Genomic DNA, 18063 nt, shown 5'->3' on the forward strand with positions numbered 1-18063 from the left:
CGTTCGATAAATAATGAAGTAATGGGTTTTATTTATGTTTTGCGATTGCTTAAATCTAGATTAACTGGATCTAATATTTGGCACGGATGCGTGAATAAGGGGAAACAGCAGCTCATGGATAGTAGGTTTCGCTGATTAGCTTTTTCTGCTCTGCTCAGCTCTGGTTCTGGTTTCTGGTCTGTAAGGAAAGGGATACAAAGCGAGCGGGCACTTCATCGACGGAAGAAACCACTTGGCATTGGTTGGCAGGCAATCCACTCGAGAGTTATTGCTGCACACCCGCTCCGCATCGTCCATTTGGCAAACCGGACGACCTCCTATCCTTAGCTCAGGAAGAAGGAAAAACAGGACTATGCTTTATTACCGCCCGCTAAACCTTGGGCCACACTGACTGGGGTAGTGGCGCGGAAGAGGGTGTTATTATAATGCTACCACACAGCCAATTGAACGTGTGTAGCTAACAGAAAGGAATCTATTTACTCACAGGCTGACAAGCACGTCGGAAGAGTTGCGCGTATCGTAATGGTATCAAGTGGTTGGCCACAAAAGGCAGACTGGGTCAAATGTAATGTAAAAGGGGTTCTGTGAAAATGGTCTTGGCTTCAAGGGGCCTCCACGACGCAATGCAAACGATTGTGATTGACTTCCGCATTGGCAGCCGGTACTTTTCCCTGTTTTTTTTTTGCTTTCATGGCATATCGATTCCTTTTTGCAGTGATATCGCGATAAGTGTTGAACTGTTGTGATTTTAGCTTTTGTATTTTTCACTCCTCCACCTTCACTGATCGGCTACCGATTTGAGTCCTTTGTACGCCTTTCATCTCGGGAGCTCTCTTGGATGCGAAGTGACGAATGCTTTATTTGAGCACGATTTTGTGCGGCGTGTAAGCTAACACCTGGAAAAATGGTTCCTTCTGCCTGGATTCACGTTCACGTCATCAACATCACGCTCTTCACAGCTGGCCGTACAGTCGGCTTGCGGTAAGTAGCTATTAGTGCCAACATGTGCGGACAACTTTCATCTTTTTCGATGTCAAAAGGTAGCTCAGCATCTGCTCGAGTTGCTTTTCATCCCAATTTCGTACGCACACGTACGTCCAGAAAGATGCAAATCGTCTCGTCGGTGCAACATTTTGTGTTGTGTTGTGTTGCGGTTTTGTGCAGCCGACTGCACCTTGGGTTGTGGACAATTATTGTTCGGCTCGGAGGCAGCTTTAAAGTACGGAACCGAGGAGGAGAGTGTCAAACTTTCCACAGCAGGTGATAGTGCGGCAAAAAATAATTTTCGGATTTTGTTTCTGGCTGCTGCAACGGGTGTGGTGTATAATATTGAACGTGAATATATTACAGATAATAGGATTGACCCGTTTTGTGTGTTGCGTTGAAATATAGGCGTATTACGATAGGTACCTTAATGAAAAAGCGTCTATAATTATTAAACTCTTTGTGGGTTTCAAAAGATAATTTTTTAAGAGCTTTGTTGTGCTGTTGTGCATAGAATTTGCATATTAAGAGTATTTGTACTGTCTGATAAGTTTGATCTGTTTATCAATGCTTTAAGTTTAAGTTCTTGTATATTTTAATTAATTATTGTAGTTAAAATTACATTTAAGTTCTTAAGTTTCTAATTTAAGTTCTTGTATATTTTATTGAAAATAGGGTGTTAAGCACGTACATGGCCAATTTTAGTAGAAACAAAAAATAATGAAGCCGAGGTAGTGAGGCATAAAATACATAAAATGTCCGATTAGATTTGGATTAAACATGATTTATTTCATTGTTCATTTTGTCGAAATGTTTTGATGTAAAACTCAGACTACGTTCCTTTTGACTCCTATTTTCATGAGTTTTTAGGAACTATTTTAGTCCAAAACAGGCATCTTTCGTTATTTAACTGTAGTCTGAGGCTGGCTGGTGAACTTTATATTACCATTAATTAATTTATTTATTTCGATGACTTATACATGAAGTCTAAGTGTCATACATTTTTTGACTTTGAAAATATTTTTGAAAACATTAGTCAAAATGCAATAGATAATGTTTGATGACTTTCCTGTTTTAGAATCAAATCAATGCACATAAAGATTATTTATCAAATGGAATATGTTTGGTCTTGCGTGAGAACTGGCCACGATATTTGCAAAAAAAAAAAAATGCGAACATTTTCAATCTCTCATACCTTTTAAGATATCACCGTATCCAAGCAGAAAATATAAGCGAAAAGGAATGAATAATGAAACTTCATTAAGAACACACTGATTTGTTGATATGTGTGTATTAGTTTAAATTATCATTACTGGCAAATATCAAAGTATTGTTAAGCAAAAGATACAGGGTAGTTAAAAGGTAATGAAATGACCTTACAAGGGAAATGGCTCTTCCATATATAACAGCTTTCTGAACCAAAACTGTACATTTGCGGAGGTAGAAAAAATGCACTGCATGATTAACAGGGATTTACAACAGTTGGCCTGGTATAACGTTGTTCGATGTCATAAACAGTGCTTTATGCCCGTCATGGGTTCAAGTCCCGAATAGACCGTGCCCCCATACGTAGGACTGACTATCCTGCTATGGTACCAATAAGTCACTGAAAGTCGAGCCCACTAGTGGTACAGACAGGCCTGGACGGACCACGGTTGTTGTGCCAAAAAAGAAGAAGAATTCTCCATTGAAGCTTGCTTTTCAGTGGTCATCATTTTGAAATCTGGCTTTTTTGTAAATTCATCTTAACTTTCCAGTTATTTAATGAAGGTTCCTAAAAAGATGACTCTTGACCATATTTAATCAGGTGCTGAAAACGGCGTTCAATAAATGAACTTATGAAAAACATCATCTTCAAAAATTTTAATGCCTAAATTATTTTGCAATTTTCTACTTTAATTAGATTTGTAATGTTTAAAAACTGTGTTCATCAAAATCATTATTCCAAAATAATCGTTTTAAAGCGCATACCATTAAAATTATAATTACTGTTCTATTGATCATTATTGTATCACGGAACAAAAAGTGCTTTACACTTGATTGACATATTTAAGCTCATCAGCCAATCTCTCTTTTACGGGCTGTCGCCACCAAGCTCAGACTTTAACGTTCCCCCCGAAATGCTCAATTTAAAGCTGTAAAATTATGATTAACAGCCCCGAACTCGTTTTAGCCATTTGGTTGAAATTGATTTCGAAACTCCGTGTTCCCGTAGTTTCAGCCTGTATTTTACGGAATCTTCTTTTCGAACAAAACAACTCTAACCCCATCCACAACCTTCTACCAGCTGCATCTGCCGTGTTGCATCCTTGCCCGATTGGCTCGTGCGTCCGAAGTCTCCGAAAAGAATGGAACAAGAGCGGGGAGGAGTAGGAGGACGAGCTGAAATGGGAAAAAGTTGGCTGTTTAATTGCGCACTCGTAAAACTTGCTCCATCGACCCACTGTCACCTGCACGACGATGTGCGCGCCAAAGTCCTCGAACTTGAGAGTTTTGGGCTCGTCGGCCCCGGCGGTTTGTTTTCACCTGCACGCTTTGGCAATGTGTGCACGATGGATGATAACAACAGCGAAAGGAGTAAGAGAAGATGGGAATGGAAAAAATAATAATAAAACACCACAGACGGCGAAGAGTTGTGTTTACAGTGCCGATCGATGACGCGGGCCTGCAAAATGGGTGCGATTATGCTCGACCACGGACACGCGCCACGCGTTCCAGTGCTGCACCTGCCGCGAGGTAAGTGACACTCGTGCAAGAAGGAAGCTTTTAGCTGTTTCTCAGCAGAAATACGATCGGAAAGGAAGACCGAAAGAGGAAAGGCAGCTTTTTTTGCTCATATTTTTGATAATCTGTCTTCTTCCTGCTCCTTCAATTGATGGACGGAAGTTTGGTTCGTTGCTATTTTTGACAGGTGAACTCCGGAAGACGCAAACGCTTGGCAGACGGGTATACGGAAGGAAATGGGAAGGAAGCGTTCCTTGCAGCCATCATCTGCGTGGTTGTTTCCCACGGTTTTGGAGATAAGTATGGGGTTTGGTATGGTGCTGGGAAGCAAATGTGCAAAAATGTGTACACGCACTCACTCCACACTCTCGAAAGCGTACCGGGGTCCACATGATTCAGGAGGCAATTTTTCGGCGGACCAATCTATCAAAATTCACATGGGCAACCGAGCAAACCCGGGGACTTTGTAATTGCTGGTGAGACTCGCTTCAAATGCGCTTACATCGGTGATCATTGGGTGTGTTGTTTCACTGGCCACTGGTTTGCCTTACCCTGTTCTGACGTCTTGTTATCATGCACACACAAACACAAACTGGGAAGAAAGCATGTGGACTGGAACGTAGCGCAATGTATCCTTCTGGGGGTACACGCAAAAATCAACGACGGCAAAAGGGACATGTTACGCTCGCCGTCTTGGGCAGCTTGTGCTGGATGAGAGCACACATTTGATGGTCGATTGTTTTCGGGACATGTCCCAGGGGTTCTCGATGGCGGTGCAGTTTTTCTTTCTTCTCTCTGGTCGATAAATATAGTGCGGTCGGATAGGTAATGTAATAATAACACGAGCGAAACGGGCAGCCATTTTTACTAAATAAGGTCAACGAGATGATGAAGTGAAATCACATCCGAAAACTGTGACTGTACAGTGGTAATGAGATGCATTATATGTAACGGAGATGTTAATTTTGGAAGCAATTGAAATTTGGGAAGCAAGCATGGGAAAATCATGCACCGTTGAATGGGAATTTCTGTCCAAGATGTTGCATTTTAGTTGATTAAATAATGAATTAATTGATATTTTAGGGGTTTCAAAACTGTAAAATCTAGTGGGGTAGCATTAATATAGCCGGGGCTCATAATATACTATTATACCTAACAGACGCAAACCTAGCTTACAGGATTTCTCTAGCTAGCTCGACATCGGAATCCCGTTAAATACATTTCAATATTAACAATGGAAATGCGAATGATCCATCATTAGTTGTTCGGTATAGGCTCGACATTCATTTGAAAATATTGAATAGAGATTTTACGGATTGGAAATGAATTTTACAATGTTGATCAGACTAGAGGAACACTGTATCGCTGTTCAGCACCAAAGTAATGAAACATTTGTAAAGAAAATGAATTATATGAATAAATATAAACTAGTACCACCGACAAACCGATGTGACACTTGCGTTACAAAACTGTCCCACATGAAAGTACTGTTTTTTGCAATGAAGGCGATCACTTTTGTCAAAATGAGCTCTGTTCGCAGCTGCTTAGATGGAAACAACTTTTCCAAGTACAAATGGCGGCGGAAGTGTTAGGCAAGATTTTATGAAAATAATTGGACAAAATACTCAGAAAAATCATTTGATGGGTTTTCAAATCAATAAAAATTATATGAGGAGTGGAGAAAATATTCTTCGTTGGAAGTTGGGGAGAGCAAGCAATCTAAATTAGTTAGTTGATTTGATTTCAACTGAAGATTAAAATTTTGTACCTTTTACATTTTAACCAAAAGGGAATTTATTTTGCTTTTAACATTTCATATGTCAAATCAGTACAATTTGCTCAAGGATGTTATAAGGTGATGGAATAACCCTTCTGATAGCTTGCCATTGGAGAACCCGCGTGTCACTTTTCCCAAGTTTGAATATGCAATTATTGAAATTACGTTCACTTTTCATTTATCTTACATTACATTAACATTATAAAATGATGTTTTTCATATAAATTAACCGTTTATTTCGTTAAATATATAAAAAATACAAACAAATGTTTTTACGAATTTTTAAGATGTATGGGATCTGACATAGCGACTCTTGCTGGATTGAGAACCCGCACTTCAAGAGGCGGTTTGTCAAATTGCTCTGTATTCTACCACCTGGTCTCTTTTAACATTCTTTTTTTTATTTGCTAAAAAAAAACTGTCAAATTAAAAAAATCGAGTTTGTCTGGGTATACCTGTATATCTTCTATATTGTAAATTGTTTTTTTTATTGAGAGCATTAAACTATTGGATATAGGATTGAACTATGATCTTGTAAGTATGACGTATGAGCGTGACATGGTAAGAATGGACGTATAAAAACCATTTCTGAACATAAATATCAAACAAATATTTCAAAGCATCGACTTAATTTGCGGGGTTTTTTTTTTTTAATTTTTCCCACGTTACTACTCAACATCAGAACAAAATCGAAAAATCCAGCAATTGCTACGCAGAAAACATTGATGAGGAAAGCTTAAGAGTCGAACCCATTATCGCAAGGAAAACTTGTAAAACATAATTACATTTAATGCTTCGAATTCAAATAAACTACTACTACTACTACTACTACAAAGCATCGACTCACAATTATTTACAAAATATACATGTTCTTTATTTTGAAAGTAAATCTATAATTGCTCTATTCTATGTATTTTTCTTTTTTTTTGTACTTTTTGTTGTTATTGTTACAATTACAGTGTTCGATCGTTGGCGTCTCTATAATAACTTCAAGTATAAAGAAAAAATGCAACGCCAAATATTTCCGATTTTATTTTATTACTACCAACCACACAAAGTTTATCAGCCATTCATAATCATCATAATCATGGCGATCATGGCGCAAGGTATGATACTTTTATGCCTTTTTAAATCATCCTTTTTTCATATTCATGGTGTCCCCGTTCGCTGCCCATGGTTAATGTTCTAAATAAACATTGTGTGCTACAAACGCTGTTTGTTTAATACTTTCACGTAAAATGCGTTACTTTAAAAATATAACTTGTATTTTTTGAATCTTGTTTCTTTGGGCTAGTTCAAGTAACTTATTAGGTCAAAATAATAACATCCATGTTTGTAGTTTGAAGAAGACAAGCCAAAACGTCCAGAAACTTTGTTCGAAGAATAATATCGTGAGAAGAGTACTTCATAATTGTATGTTCTTAGTTCTTTTTTGTAGACAACGTGATAAAAATAGAACACATTTCTAGGTAGCATAAAAAACATCCGTTTTTATCTTATCTTGCTTCACAAATTGAAATAAAAAAAGGTAATTTAATAACAGCTTGTAACATTCAATTTACGTCACACATTACATAATTTCAATCTCGTTACATTTAGCTAGCCGTAAAATTCATAGCTTTTTTCCTTCTCAAATTGATTGATCATATGAAAAAGTCAGGAAAAAGGGAACAATCTTGCAAACGGGGGGAAAGAAACGTTCAATCTTCATACAATACTGCCGCACACAAACCATCCCTCGGGCCGAATCAAACGTAATATTGTAAAGGCTACGGTGTGCTATGCGGACGCTTCCTGCAAGCTGTAGAAGTAGAGTGAAATCATTTTTCGACACACTTGACCTCCAATGTCAACGTACTCGCTCTTCCGGATGAGAAACCCGAACCCTCGGTTGAAGATGCGTACCTGCAGTAAGAAACCCTGGCTGCATCGAGGGAAGCAGAAAACGTATGGAAGGAACGCAGGCAACCAAAGAATTAACCGACCGGACCTTAAACGTCGGCAATCGCCTACCCTATCGCCGAAGGGATGAACCCTCCGCTTGTCCGCGTGGCAAATGTACGGTATTAATTATGATTCCGTTTCATTCAGCCCTCCTGTGGTGGAAGCCCTCGATTGTTGCGCTTCTTCGTCTGCTCTGCCTCAAACTGTTTCCCAATGCAATGCTGAATTGTAAAAGATGCGTAAAGGGCTGATAATAGTAATAATAATAACACACATAGCCACACCGCAAGGGGTGCATCACTTACGTTGGTGTTGGTGCAACGTAGCTGCTGCATTCACCACCGGTTGACCGGTTTTCTAATTGCTACCGAAAGCAGAAAACGCCTGAAGATGGAAAGAAAAGAAAGAAAAAAAAATACGCTCGGCCGGTGTTTGGCAGGTTGCATTCATAATAATTGCAGGTGGCCGGTGGTTTTCTGGATCTGTTTCGATGGTTCACGTTCCGGAGTTCATCGCTGTAGCGTTGCGTACAAGTTCATGCAACAACCGGGCATGGTAGCACCAGCTACAAGCCTTTAGCCTGTTTGCTGTATGGTGAGCCATCGACTGTTATACGGCGCTATGCTGCTATGCTTGCACCGGGCACAGCGAAGGAACGCACGATGAGAAGCGTAGTGAGACATCGGGCAGGGCTCGATTGCGCAAGCCCTCGCGAGTTCGACTTGCGTTCGCTCTGCTGAGTGCTCTCCGGATTGTCTTCCGCGCTCGCTCTCTCTCTCTCTCACCCAGTGTCTGAAGATTGAGACATCTCGCGCGGCAGCATAACGCAGTCGGCAGCATCGGCAGAGCAGCGAGTTCGCCCATCTCCGCCGAGACCGTGGTCGGGCAGTTAGTAAGAACTTCATCTCGGAACCGAACGGTTGGTCGTCGTGGAAGAATCGCCCGGGAACTGGGAAAACGCTTCCCACACTTCTGTATTCCTCTCGCCGCGAAGCAGTACGTGTGCGTGTGTGAGTACGCGTGTATGTGCCCGTGTGTGTGTTGTGTGCATCTACGTGCGTATGTGTCCCAACAGTGCGTGTGCGCTGCGGCAAATGTAAGCAAGCGAATCTCAAAGCAATAAAAGAAAAAGTCCACCGAATTAGTTTTTTAGGCTCTCTGGCCTATAAAACGACGCCAAACGTTGAAGGAAGGGAAGATACAAAAAAGTGACCAGTGCTTGATGTTTTTGTGACTCACCAGAGGCCCGCAGTTGACAGTGGAGTTGACGAAGTGTGCCTCCCCATATATCGGCCGTCTACGGCCCACGGTCTCTGCACGACCACGCAAAACAGCAGCACAAAACGAAACGCTGAATAATATGTGGAGTCTTTTCGGTCCGGTTTCGTTTTTTTTATTTCTTTGGTTCACCTTTTCGGGTGTCTGACAACTCATCCCAAGTGACCCGAGACCTCGGTAATACGGTTAAAGTGCTACAGCCATAAAATAGGTGAAACTCCAGGGGTTGAGTGCGTGAAGAAGCAAAGAAACAGGAAAGAATTTTGCGTCCCTTTTGCTACGGAAGCGAGGGAAGATCGACCGAGAAAAGGATACTGGGAAGAACGGGGAGTTAAAACGATCAGGTGTGTTTCAAAAAGCCTCTGGCCGTGCATCAGCCGTGCTGCAGGTGCTGGCGCAAGCGAATGCATCTAGTGCAGTAGAATAATGTTTGTGTGTGAGCTTTTTTTATTTTTTTCATTTGTTCCATTTCTGAAACTACTGTCTGGATATAACGAACGAAAGGCAATTCAACCAAACTGTGAATGTGAAGAACGCAATGATTCCAAGTTGAAGATGCCAGTGCCTAGCAACCGGACCAAGAGCTCAGCCTACGCCAATAACACGGAAGGACAAACTATCTCTGGCAAAATCCCAGCAAGCCGCCTACTATGCAAAAGGAAAAAAGTCATCCGAAACAGCCTCCCTGTTCGCTACGGACGGTGTCCTTTCATCGGCCTTTTCGCATTATTTCGAAGCGCTGTGTGCGTGCGGGAGCGTGTGTGTCTATGGTGTGAGTGCGTGTTTGTGTTGGTAGGTGTTTTTCCTTTGCTCCACGCGGTCACGAGGCCAGAAGCGAAAAAGTCGACGTTCCGTTTTCCGACATCTGTTCCAGATCCGTGGGGAGATTGAGGCTTAAAGCTTTCCAGAAAAAAAGACGATCAGTAATAAGCTGGCAGAAGTCTCAACGTTGCTATCAGGAACATTGTGTTCTCTACTTCAGATCAAAATATTACCAAAAACAAGGGTGGAAAACCTGACCGTGCTTGGATACCACCGTGTGGCCAAGTTACTGTGTGTGCGTACATCACTGCTTATTCGTCCCGTACCAACCCGTATCGTGATGTGTTAATGTCTGAGTCTGTGTGTGCGATTGATGCTTGCCAGTGTGCGTGTGTTTTCTGGGGGAGAAAAATCCTTTTTGCGGAGGAAAATCTAACAGCATCCCAATTTTTCCCGAACCAACCGAGGGCAGTTCTCCGAGGTTCGCGTCGTGTGTCGTGTGTTTACGGAGGATTCGGGTTTGGGTTCGTTCTCACGGAACGGAACGGCACTTTTCGTCCTCCGAACCTCGTGCTGGAGAGCATCGATTGGAGTGCAGTCTCTCTCTCTTGTGGTTTGTGTGAGCTTTTCGCAAATACAGAGGAAAAATTCCCCTTTTCGTGAGGAAATGCAGGCCACGAAAAACTAAAACGGTGATGAGAAAATCGGGCTGCGAATGAGCAACCATGTGAGTGTGCGAAAATGTTGACAGTGTTGCAAAAACAACAAAAAAAGAATGAGAAGAACGGAACGAACAAAAGTCGTGTGTGCCGTAGGTCCGGTGGAAAAATCCTAACCCATCCACCCAACTGTCCGGTGTGCGTGTGTATTGCTGAAGAGTGGTGCGAGGTGGAGCTCACACTCTTCCGCTGCAGCGTCCACGTTCGTCGTTGGGAGGAGGTTAGGATTTTTCGCTCTCGGAGGAACTCGGTGGACAGTGAAGGATGCTGTGCAGGAGACGTACAGCTAAAAGACCGTGCGTGGCAAACCGTTGGTGTGTGTTACCGCCAACCGCGATGTTCGGTGCTGGCTATAACACGGCCGCATCATAGTTACCGCCCCAGCCTACTCGAATGCCCTGGTGCCTGGTGGTTCGTTTGGCACACACAACCGCTGCGTTTGACAGCTGGAGGCTGGAAATACTGTCGATAGTGTTTTGTTTCCACTTATTTCGCTAGTCGTATTATCAATATCGTGGTGTGTGTTAGTGGGTGCGTTTTCAGCGTGTGATTTAGTTTGTTTTTGGAGTTACCCCCTGGAGTTAGCGAAACTTCATATCCATGACATGAGCTCCTTAGCTTCCACTTCAGCTCTTCAGTGCTTCCACATCTTCATCTTAAATTCTGTATTCCTTCCATTCCTTCTTTCGATAGGGGGTTGTTGCTGCGATGGATTGTTTAGCGAAGTGTAGAAAGTGAGTGAAAATTCCCTAGCGACCGCAACTTCATCTCCGGTGACACACAGACCCGGGTACATGGCGAGGAACAACAGCACTGCCTACCAACGCAGCACTAGCTAATGGGCAGCTGGCTCATATAAAAGTGTACCAGTATAGGGTGTGCGTGAGTGTGTATGTGTGTATATTGTTTTTCCCGGAGCAAAAGGTGTCGAATTTCATTATCACATCCCGGAAGGAAGGAACGACACCTCAATGGCTACTGCGTGGGGAATGCTTTTGCGGCAGTGTGAAAAGGTGCTTGTGGAGGCCGTGTGCTGAAAGAAACAGTGGAAAAGTCTCATCCGAAGCCCATTTATCTGCGTGTGCGGTGCGTTTGTGGAAGTGACATGAGATGGTGCAGTGTGAAATGATTTGCCTACAGAAGGAGGATGCCCGATAGCAACGTCCGTGCGGTGTGTTGATAGTTGCTTGGTCCCGGGAGGCCTAAACTGTGTGTTGTGTGTGAGTGTGTGTGTGTGTCGGTGGGTTGGTGTGTTTCTGCTGAACGAATCAATTGAAAAGGATAAAGAAAACGGGGGTCGAAAGTCCCCTGCATCATCGGGAAGTGTGTTTGTGTGCGTGTGTTTGTGTATATCGGGTGTGTTAATTTGTTTTACCTATCGTCAGGATATAGTCAATATTGCTTCTTCCGGTTGTAAACATCGAATTTTTAGATAGGTAAGTAGTGCACAGTTCGAAAAGGAGGATTCGCGTCGAAAAGCATTGAAAATAGTTGTATAAAAGTCCATTAGTGATTAAAAGGCGTTAAAATGTTCAATAAGAACAAGGCGTATTTTACAACTAATTGAATATAACTAAGGAACATTGTTGAAAATTTCTCATTAGTTTCCTTAATTTGGTAACTTTTTTTCTACCTTGGCATCGACCACGCAACAATGACAAGGAACGAAGCCTAGACTGCGCGGCGGCTGCATGCTTAAGCTAAGAAAACCTATAAAAATCTGACGCGACTGCGTTAGGTCGTTAAACCAACGGAGAAGTCCATTTGTATCTTCCCTTGTCATTAAAGACTGAATTTTTATCTCCAGCAAGGCTTTCGTGCGTCAGTGTTTTATTTCGATTGTGTTGATTTGTGTTGCGACGTGGATGTGCCCTCATGAATATTCTTTCACATATTTTCCGTCTCATCGAGCGGATCAAAATCAAACCATTGGTGTTGTGTAAAGTCATTGGGAAAATATCAAGATTTTCAAAACCGCGGGGAAGAAACTTAGCGTGACAACACAAAGAGATAGCAATTAATTCAAACATTTTGAGTTTTTAATGTTAGAGGATACAGGCAAAAATACATAAAATGGAAGTGAATGAATGAATGAATGAATAATCATTGGAATGATAACAAAATCGTAAAAGTAACTTGTAATTGTTTTGCAACAAGTTGTTCAATACAAATAGGCGAAAGAGAATCTTGAATTCTAAACAATTATGTACAATTGACAAGCACAAGAGCATATAAACAAGAGTTCAAAAGCTCAATTCATGTTGTTGTGAATGCTTGAAAGGAGGTAAATTAAACGAATGCTTTAACGAAATAGGTTGTCTATACAGAAGACTCATGGAAATGATAATTATGGCTTTAAATGGTTTTGATGTGCGTGAGATTCGAAAATTATTCAAATTATTAAAATATTTTTTTCCAGTTTTTAAATATTGCCTTTTTTAAATTCAGGCATTTGGAATACGTAGCCTGTGACACGAGTATTTTACAAGAAGGCATCGCCAAATGTAAAACCAGAAAATATTCTTATCTATTTGGCTACCTTTTTGTTACTGTACAAGAGAACGAGTGTGATTTACCGCAGCCTCTCATCAATTGTAGAAGCTGTCTGGCTTCTGGCCATCTCACGGTTACAGATACATGGTTTTTTTTACACCCATTGTGCAGATTAGGCCAAATATCCTTCAACCTTAATTACCACCAATCACGAGTTCATCAATTTTGCCGCACAGCATCGCAGCAAAACCATCGCTCATCCGCTCGCTGGTACCTTGGGAGGAGCCACTAACAACAGCAAAAAAAAAATGAAGAAAAACGAAAACTCTGAAAGGATATCCGTCCTCAACGTCCGCATTCGCCGTTGATTGGAGAGGCATGCAAGTTGATTTTCTGCTTTGCCGTTAACTCCTCGTTAGCGTATCGGGAGGCGTGTGCTTTCCCGGAAATGATTTATGGTAAGCAATGCTCACCATTTACACACCCACAGTGCCACGGCAATGCGGGGCAATGTGGCGGGCCAGACAGCACCGACATGTACCGTGTACATCTTTGGTGCTGTGTTCGCGTTGCCCCGTTTTTTCCCTCCACGTTCCATGCCGCTGTGTTGTTTGCCCGAATTGTTGCCTCCCTGACGAGATAAAATTATCCCATCCGATAGGGAGGTGTCCTTGGAAGTGTTCGAAAGATTCGCCATTCGCTCACTCCCAATTGGAAGACAAGCTCGGTAGGCGGCGAAGCTTCCGTACTTCCGTTGGTGCCTGGGCAAACAAACGGAAGCTGAAGTGAATAGATAATAGGAATGAATTTATCAAAAATAATTTTGACAATTCTTCGGGATCTCTCGCAGTCCTTGCTGGTGGCGGGATGATAATGTAGGCCAGGGCCGAGCTCGGGCTGAGTGACGGCTCCCTGCCAAAAAGGGCTTAGGAACTTCCTTAACGGCTCACACAGCTAGCAAGAGGAAAGTTCTAGAGACGTTAGCGGGGCTCAAACAGTAAAAAAATCGTAACAAATTAGATATAATTCTTATCAATCTAAAGCATCACTTAAACAAGCGTACTTCGCTTCGCATGTTTTGTACCTTTCCTTTGCGGGAGAGTGTTTCGGCAATCAACCGCTGCTTTGTCCTTGGTACATATTAGGGCGCTAGAAGCTACCGACCCTCCTTGGACCGAATTTTCCAAGATATACATTTTTTTCCATCTCAATGCGCTTCGAGGAGGCGAACTCATGGTACTGTGTTCGAGCGCGCGCGCGCGTATGTGTGTGTGTTTGCGTTATTTTTCTTTCACTCCGTGACCGTACTTATCGCTCGCTAGGTGGCACTGGAAGGCACGCAGGATGTTGTATGGAAGAAAAATGCCACGCGTTTCGAATTGGAGGGCAAAAAACGGGCGTGCCGCTGGGTGTAGATAGGTGAGGTGAATTGAAAATAGGAAAATAAGAAAGCAGCACACGCACAAAAGAACAGTAGAGAAATTATGAAGGCGAAGAATATACTGAGCTCTCCCACTGGCAACGACAACATACCCCTGGCTCCGACACAGAAGACGTCGACTGTTTATATTCTCCTGCTGCTGCTGCTGCTGCTGGCTGAGTGCGTTCGCGTTCATCTCCTGCCGAGCGTAAGCAAGCGTGTTAGACTCTGCTTTGCGGTGCACATGGTCCACTTATTAGTGTGTAGTGGTGTGTGCCTGGGTGGTGGGGGCCGCTTCTCGCTAGCTAATTTTACGCCTGTCGTTTTACTTTTCCAGCGGAATAATATTATGCCAAGCGTGGCGTGCATTTCTGCTCAAGCTTCGCCACGCTGCTGGGAAGAGCGTTTCGTAGGGAAGCGTTCCTATCCTGCTTAGGTTAAACTGGGTATCCAGTTGCTCGGCAGTGGCCAGTCAGCTCGAATTAGGTACGTTGCGTGCGTTAACTAAGTATGACAAATGCTGTGAACAGTTCAGTTCGGCAGTTTGCATAAATACATCCACCGGCGCTCATGTGTTGGCGAGAAAAGCCCCAAATAGCGAGTGCTGCGGTTTGAGGTTTTCGTTCCATTTTGCTTAAAATCAGTGTTGAAGGGCCACGATCGAATTGAGTTGTATGTTGCAAACACTCAGCACGAGCTTTATTTGTTCACGGACGGGTGAATTCTTCCCGACCTCCCCATACACAATTGGGATGTCGTGATTGCAGCCCATAAGCTATAGTATTGAGAACAATCGCCATTGGAAATGGAAATGGGATGGGGCGAAGGAAGGTAACAAAAATAGTTCTGATTGCCTTCCATTATTCATAACGCTCGGTTCGGCATATCGGCACGGTGTGTGAGTGTGTGTGTGAGAGAGAGAGAGAGGTGTGCTCATTATCTTGCAATGCTTATGCAGTTGCATGCACGCTCAACGGATTACGCCTTGCAACCCCAATTCCAGGAAACTAGGGCCTAGGTGCGGTGCGGTGCAGTCTCAATTCGATGCCGACCATTTGCAAGTGACCGGTCAACAGACTATGGCTTAATTGGGCAGGGCTGTTATAATAACCGTATCAGTCTTCTGCTTCTACCAAACCCACACACCGACACAAATAGTGCCAGCCACGATTGCCACAGGATACCAACCAAGGAGCCCTGCTGTCCCTATTGTCCGGATGGTGTGGTGTAAGAAAACATGATGTCATACGGATGTGTGGGACGAGTCGGGTCGGTTCTTCGTTTCCTTCCTGCTAGACCTCAGCTCTCGATCCGTCGGCTCTAACTGTTAAATCATGCTGATAAGGGTTGCTGCTGAATTAATTTCAATTATGTCTCCTTCAACCATTCCGATTGTTCTCGCTCTTGCTCAAACACAATCAATCTTGCTCTCTCCGTCTCTCGGCTTCCGGTTCCTTGGATTCAATTGGATCCGAATGACCTTCCCGGGGAAGGTGCAGGAGGCGAATCACTATCATCAGTGTGTGTGTGTGTGTGTGCGCGGTTGCTTGCATAACACATAATGCCGATGATACGGCAGTGCGTGAAGAACGATTGTGTGATGTCCAACCGTTGCAGGGCTGGGCAGAGCGCGTGGGCCAGCAATGCTTTTGCCCTAGTTAGTACCACTCTCACCCGCATGACACCTAGCGACATCAAATTCCCAGCGTTTGTGTGGTGGAAATATCTTCACAATCGCTCCAGCCAGTTCCGTGCTTCTCCGTGTCAAACACGTAGCTAACCCATGGTTTATACGGGCCGGGTGTATTTATACATGTGTGTTTGTATGTGCATTTAGTGCGCGAATCAATAGCTCACCACTATCGCTATCTTCGCACTTCATTGATGTTGGCGCGATTAGCCCTGCATGGGCAGCAAATCATGCAACGGTGCGCGCAAAGAAATACCACAAGTGTTTAAGCTGTTCCTGCAGGTCCTCGTGTGCGCACTTTCTCTCTTCTACCACGCATTCACACACACACACACACAGACACAAGTGGACTGGAAAATGGCGCGTGTAAATGTGATTGCTTTCGGGTAGGACAGCAGATTGGTTTTCGTGGTACTGTTTGTTGGGAAAATCCAAGGAAATCCAAGGGTAGGTGGCTGCAAATTTCTGTACGACCTCCCCTCCCAGAACGCTCGCTGGTGGGATCTGATTTCAATTGATTTGACGCAGCAAACGCTTTGATGTACCTTAGTACTTTTGCGTTGCCGGTACTGCTGGTAGTTTTGATGAAGATTGCCGGGGTTTGTTTGCTGGAATTGAGACTTTTGTTTATCGAACCGTTCGGGATTCGTATTAAATTGAAACCATGGTGAGCGTGACGTCGCAGCTCGTTCTTCTTTTCCCCTCAACCGATCCAGGACTCAGTTTCTTAATGATTAATCCTGAAGTAGTACTTGTGTAGGAATTATGGTCTAGGTGTAGGATATCTTTAGCAAGTGCTTCAGTGACTAATGTATTACCTCCTCTCTTTCTCTCTTCCAGGAATACCAAAATGAATCTACAAACGCTGTTGATAAGACTTTTAACACCAATTCTAACAGGTAAGTAACGTGTACCACTAGAAAGCTTAAGCACACTCCGCACCATTCAGACGCTACTTGAGCCGAAGCTCCCGGAACTTCCAGGGTGTTCAGCGTGTTTTGTACAGGTACACAGAGAGGGGTTGCGTAAAATTTACTTACCTTTAACGAGCGAGGTAAGAGCTTCGGCAAACTTTGCTACTGTGTGTTTGTATGCTCCGGGAGATGTCTCCTTACGTTTTGATCATTACGTTTGGAATCTTCCAAAGGAAGCGTTACAACTTTCCAATTTGGATTTCCATTCCGAAGGATTTGCCATCTCCTGCACCTAGAGCGCCGGTACCGGTCATGGGTAAATTGAAAGCGCTCCCGGTCCGGGACAGTTTGTAGCGCTGTGCTTTTCAGTATTCCATTTGCCAGCCGGAGACCGGAGCATTTAAGGGGCTGCCAGCTTCCGTTTGGTTTGGGGAGGTTTTCCCATGCAGCCGGATGCAGCATCGGACGAGAAAAGGCTGCAGGTCGAAGCGCAATAATTCTTGATTAAAATCAAATAAAACTATTTTATTAAATATCCTTTTCCCATTCCGAACTCGCTCGCCCTTTGATGTTCGGTCGGTGCAAAAGCTTTTGTGGTGCAGGGTTGCCTCGTTTGTGTGTCCCTTGTTTTCCGCGTTTACCTCCCTTGCGGCATTGTGAGCCTGTGTGTCTGTGGAAATGTGTAAAAACCCCCTCTTTTCGCACTGAACATCGCCTGCATTGTGTTACGGTGCAGTTGCAGATTTTCAGCTCTACCCAGTGGCACCCTGCCTATTGCTTCTGCTCCAGACTGCGTTGGAGCTCGTAGCCAATTTCCAAGTAGCTGTGAGAACGTGTGTTTTTACGTGACTGTGTGTGTCTGTGCTTCGAGCAGTTTCAACCGAGAAGGTTCCAGGGCTTCAAAGGATCAAAGAAGCAAGCCAGCAAGAAGCTGGCAGCAAATGGGCTCAAACACTCGTCCGTCCTCGCTCTCTCTCTCTCTCTCTCTCTCTCTCTCTCTCTCTCTCTCTCTCTCTCTCTCTCTCTCTTTATGTCCTTTGGTTTCCCCTGCGATCAGGGCAGACGCCATGGCACCGGAGCGCATCCGTTCGGTGGATGACTCTTGGTGAAGCAGTGTGTCGCAATGTTCTAGTTTTCTCACACCATTTCCAAACGATAAAAGGCGTCACTGCATTGACTGCAGGGGAGGGGGGATTGCAAAGACTAAACAGTTTTCACGATGTGCGGGGCTCACACAAAACGGGGCACACACAAAAGCGAACTAACAGAAAAGTGCTGACGGTGGCCCGATGCGGTACACGCAGACACACACAAAAAGCGTGGAAAGAATGAAATGAAATAGGAGGAAAGAGTTTATC

General features: G+C 43.6%; 1 protein-coding gene across 5 annotated transcripts in view; it reads left to right on the forward strand.

Annotated features, from left to right (window-relative positions):
• Nucleotides 1–8300: 8300 nt before the first annotated feature.
• The window catches only part of LOC120956355 (nephrin), a 79576-nt gene continuing 69813 nt past the window's right edge, over nucleotides 8301–18063 (forward strand). For 3 of the 5 annotated variants that reach the window (XM_040377746.2, XM_049608412.1, XM_049608413.1), the window contains exons 1-3: nucleotides 8301–8525; nucleotides 10882–11624; nucleotides 16632–16690. In XM_040377746.2, the coding sequence (XP_040233680.2) occupies nucleotides 16642–16690 (49 nt within the window). In that variant the 5' untranslated portion in view covers nucleotides 8301–8525; nucleotides 10882–11624; nucleotides 16632–16641. Of the gene's footprint in view, nucleotides 8526–10225; nucleotides 10720–10881; nucleotides 11625–16631; nucleotides 16691–18063 lie in introns of those variants that run through there. The other 2 variants (XM_049608410.1, XM_049608411.1) reach the window with 2 other exon arrangements.

The sequence above is a fragment of the Anopheles coluzzii genome, chromosome 3, assembly GCF_943734685.1.
Source record: "Anopheles coluzzii chromosome 3, AcolN3, whole genome shotgun sequence".
Classification (NCBI taxonomy): Eukaryota; Metazoa; Arthropoda; class Insecta; order Diptera; family Culicidae; genus Anopheles; species Anopheles coluzzii.